We start from the raw sequence: 1,492 nt of genomic DNA, 5'->3' as shown, positions 1-1,492 counted from the left end.
ATGCCTGTTTTTTAGATCTCTCCAAGGCATTTGATTTGGTTTCGTATGACATCCTCTGGCGGAAACTAAATGATACTGGGCTTCCACCGGAGTTGGTATCTCTCTTTAGATTCTGGTACCTGAATCAGGAAAGCCGTGTGCGGTGGGCGGGTGAGTTCTCGGATCCATGGAGCATGGAATGCGGGGTGAGACAGGGTGGCTTGAGCTGACCCCTTCTATTCAATTTATATATGAATGCGCTGATTGAGGAACTTGGCGGCAAGCAGCTTGGTTGTTTTATTGACGACGTCTGTGTCAATAATTTCAGTTACGCGGACGATATGGTGCTGCTGGCACCTTCAGTTAGCGCACCGAGAAAGCTACTTAATATATGTGAGTCCTACGCGGAGTCGCATGGTTTAGCTTACAATGTTAAAAAGACAGTGTACATGGTCTTTAAGGCGGGAAACAAGTGCCCTACTTTTGTACCACCCGTGTTACTCAACGGTGTTACTCTTAAAAGAGTATTTCAATTTAAATATCTTGGGCATTTGGTGACCGAGGATCTTAGGGATGATGCGGATATGGAAAGGGAGCGCAGGGCATTGTCAGTTCGGGCGAACATGTTGGTTCGAAGGTTTGCTAGATGTACGGATACAGTGAAGATAACATTGTTTAAGGCATTTTGTACATCACTGTACACGGCAAGTTTGTGGTTCAAATATACCCAAAAGTCGTACAATGCTCTGCGAGTCCAATTTAATAATGCATTCAGGGCACTGTTGCAGCTCCCGCGCTTTTGCAGCGCTTCGGGCATGTTCGCAGATGCGCGCGTGGACGGCTTTGATGCAGTCTGGCGAAAGAAAACTGCCTCGCTGTTGAACAGAATGCGCGGGAGCTGTAACGGCATCCTGAAAGCGATAGCTGATAGACCTGATTGCCCGATGATGTATACACTCGCACAGAGGCCAATTTCATTGTTAGTTATTAAGTATTAATCTAGGATAAGCTCTACTAACATTAAAATGGACCTTAAACGTTGTCTGAAATAAATAAATTATTATTATTATTAACAATGTCCGGAGGCGAGTATTACGCGAGACCGCTGCGCGCCGCGTCACTAAATAATGATTTTTTTTTAATACTGTTTTATTTTACTTTCAATGTAGTTTTTTCGCATAAAATGATAACTTTTTATCTTAAGTAATAGAATTAACAGAAAAATTTAGAATTGTCAATTAAACACAATGGAAAGTGTCTCGCTGTTTTGCGTGTAGCCTTATATTATATTATATATAAAAAGTGAATACTGGCACCATCATAACAGGGTCAAAAACTCACTACCTACTCTGTCTTTACTACAAATTAAAAAAAATGAATCTATATTGCAACATGATTGCAATGTTAAAATAAAAGGTAACTTTTTTTAATATTCATTTATTTATAGGCTTTGATCGTTATTGAAGACGTCAGCCCCATTAGAAGAACAAACCTCAAAAAAACAATAAAATCT

At 40.4% G+C, this 1,492-nt stretch overlaps 1 protein-coding gene across 1 annotated transcript; it reads left to right on the top strand.

Annotated features, from left to right (window-relative positions):
- The first annotated feature begins 230 nt into the window (after positions 1-230).
- Positions 231-977, top strand: LOC113227718. The gene has a single exon (XM_026460703.1). The coding sequence runs from the start codon at positions 231-233 to the stop codon at positions 975-977; it is 747 nt and encodes a 248-aa protein (XP_026316488.1).
- Positions 978-1,492: the final 515 nt, after the last annotated feature.

Source organism: Hyposmocoma kahamanoa, unplaced genomic scaffold (assembly GCF_003589595.1).
Source record: "Hyposmocoma kahamanoa isolate Upper Pololo Valley unplaced genomic scaffold, ASM358959v1 214, whole genome shotgun sequence".
Lineage (NCBI taxonomy): Eukaryota > Metazoa > Arthropoda > Insecta > Lepidoptera > Cosmopterigidae > Hyposmocoma > Hyposmocoma kahamanoa.
The sequence above is the reverse complement of the archived record's forward strand: the minus strand, read 5'-3'. Positions and strand labels throughout refer to the sequence as shown.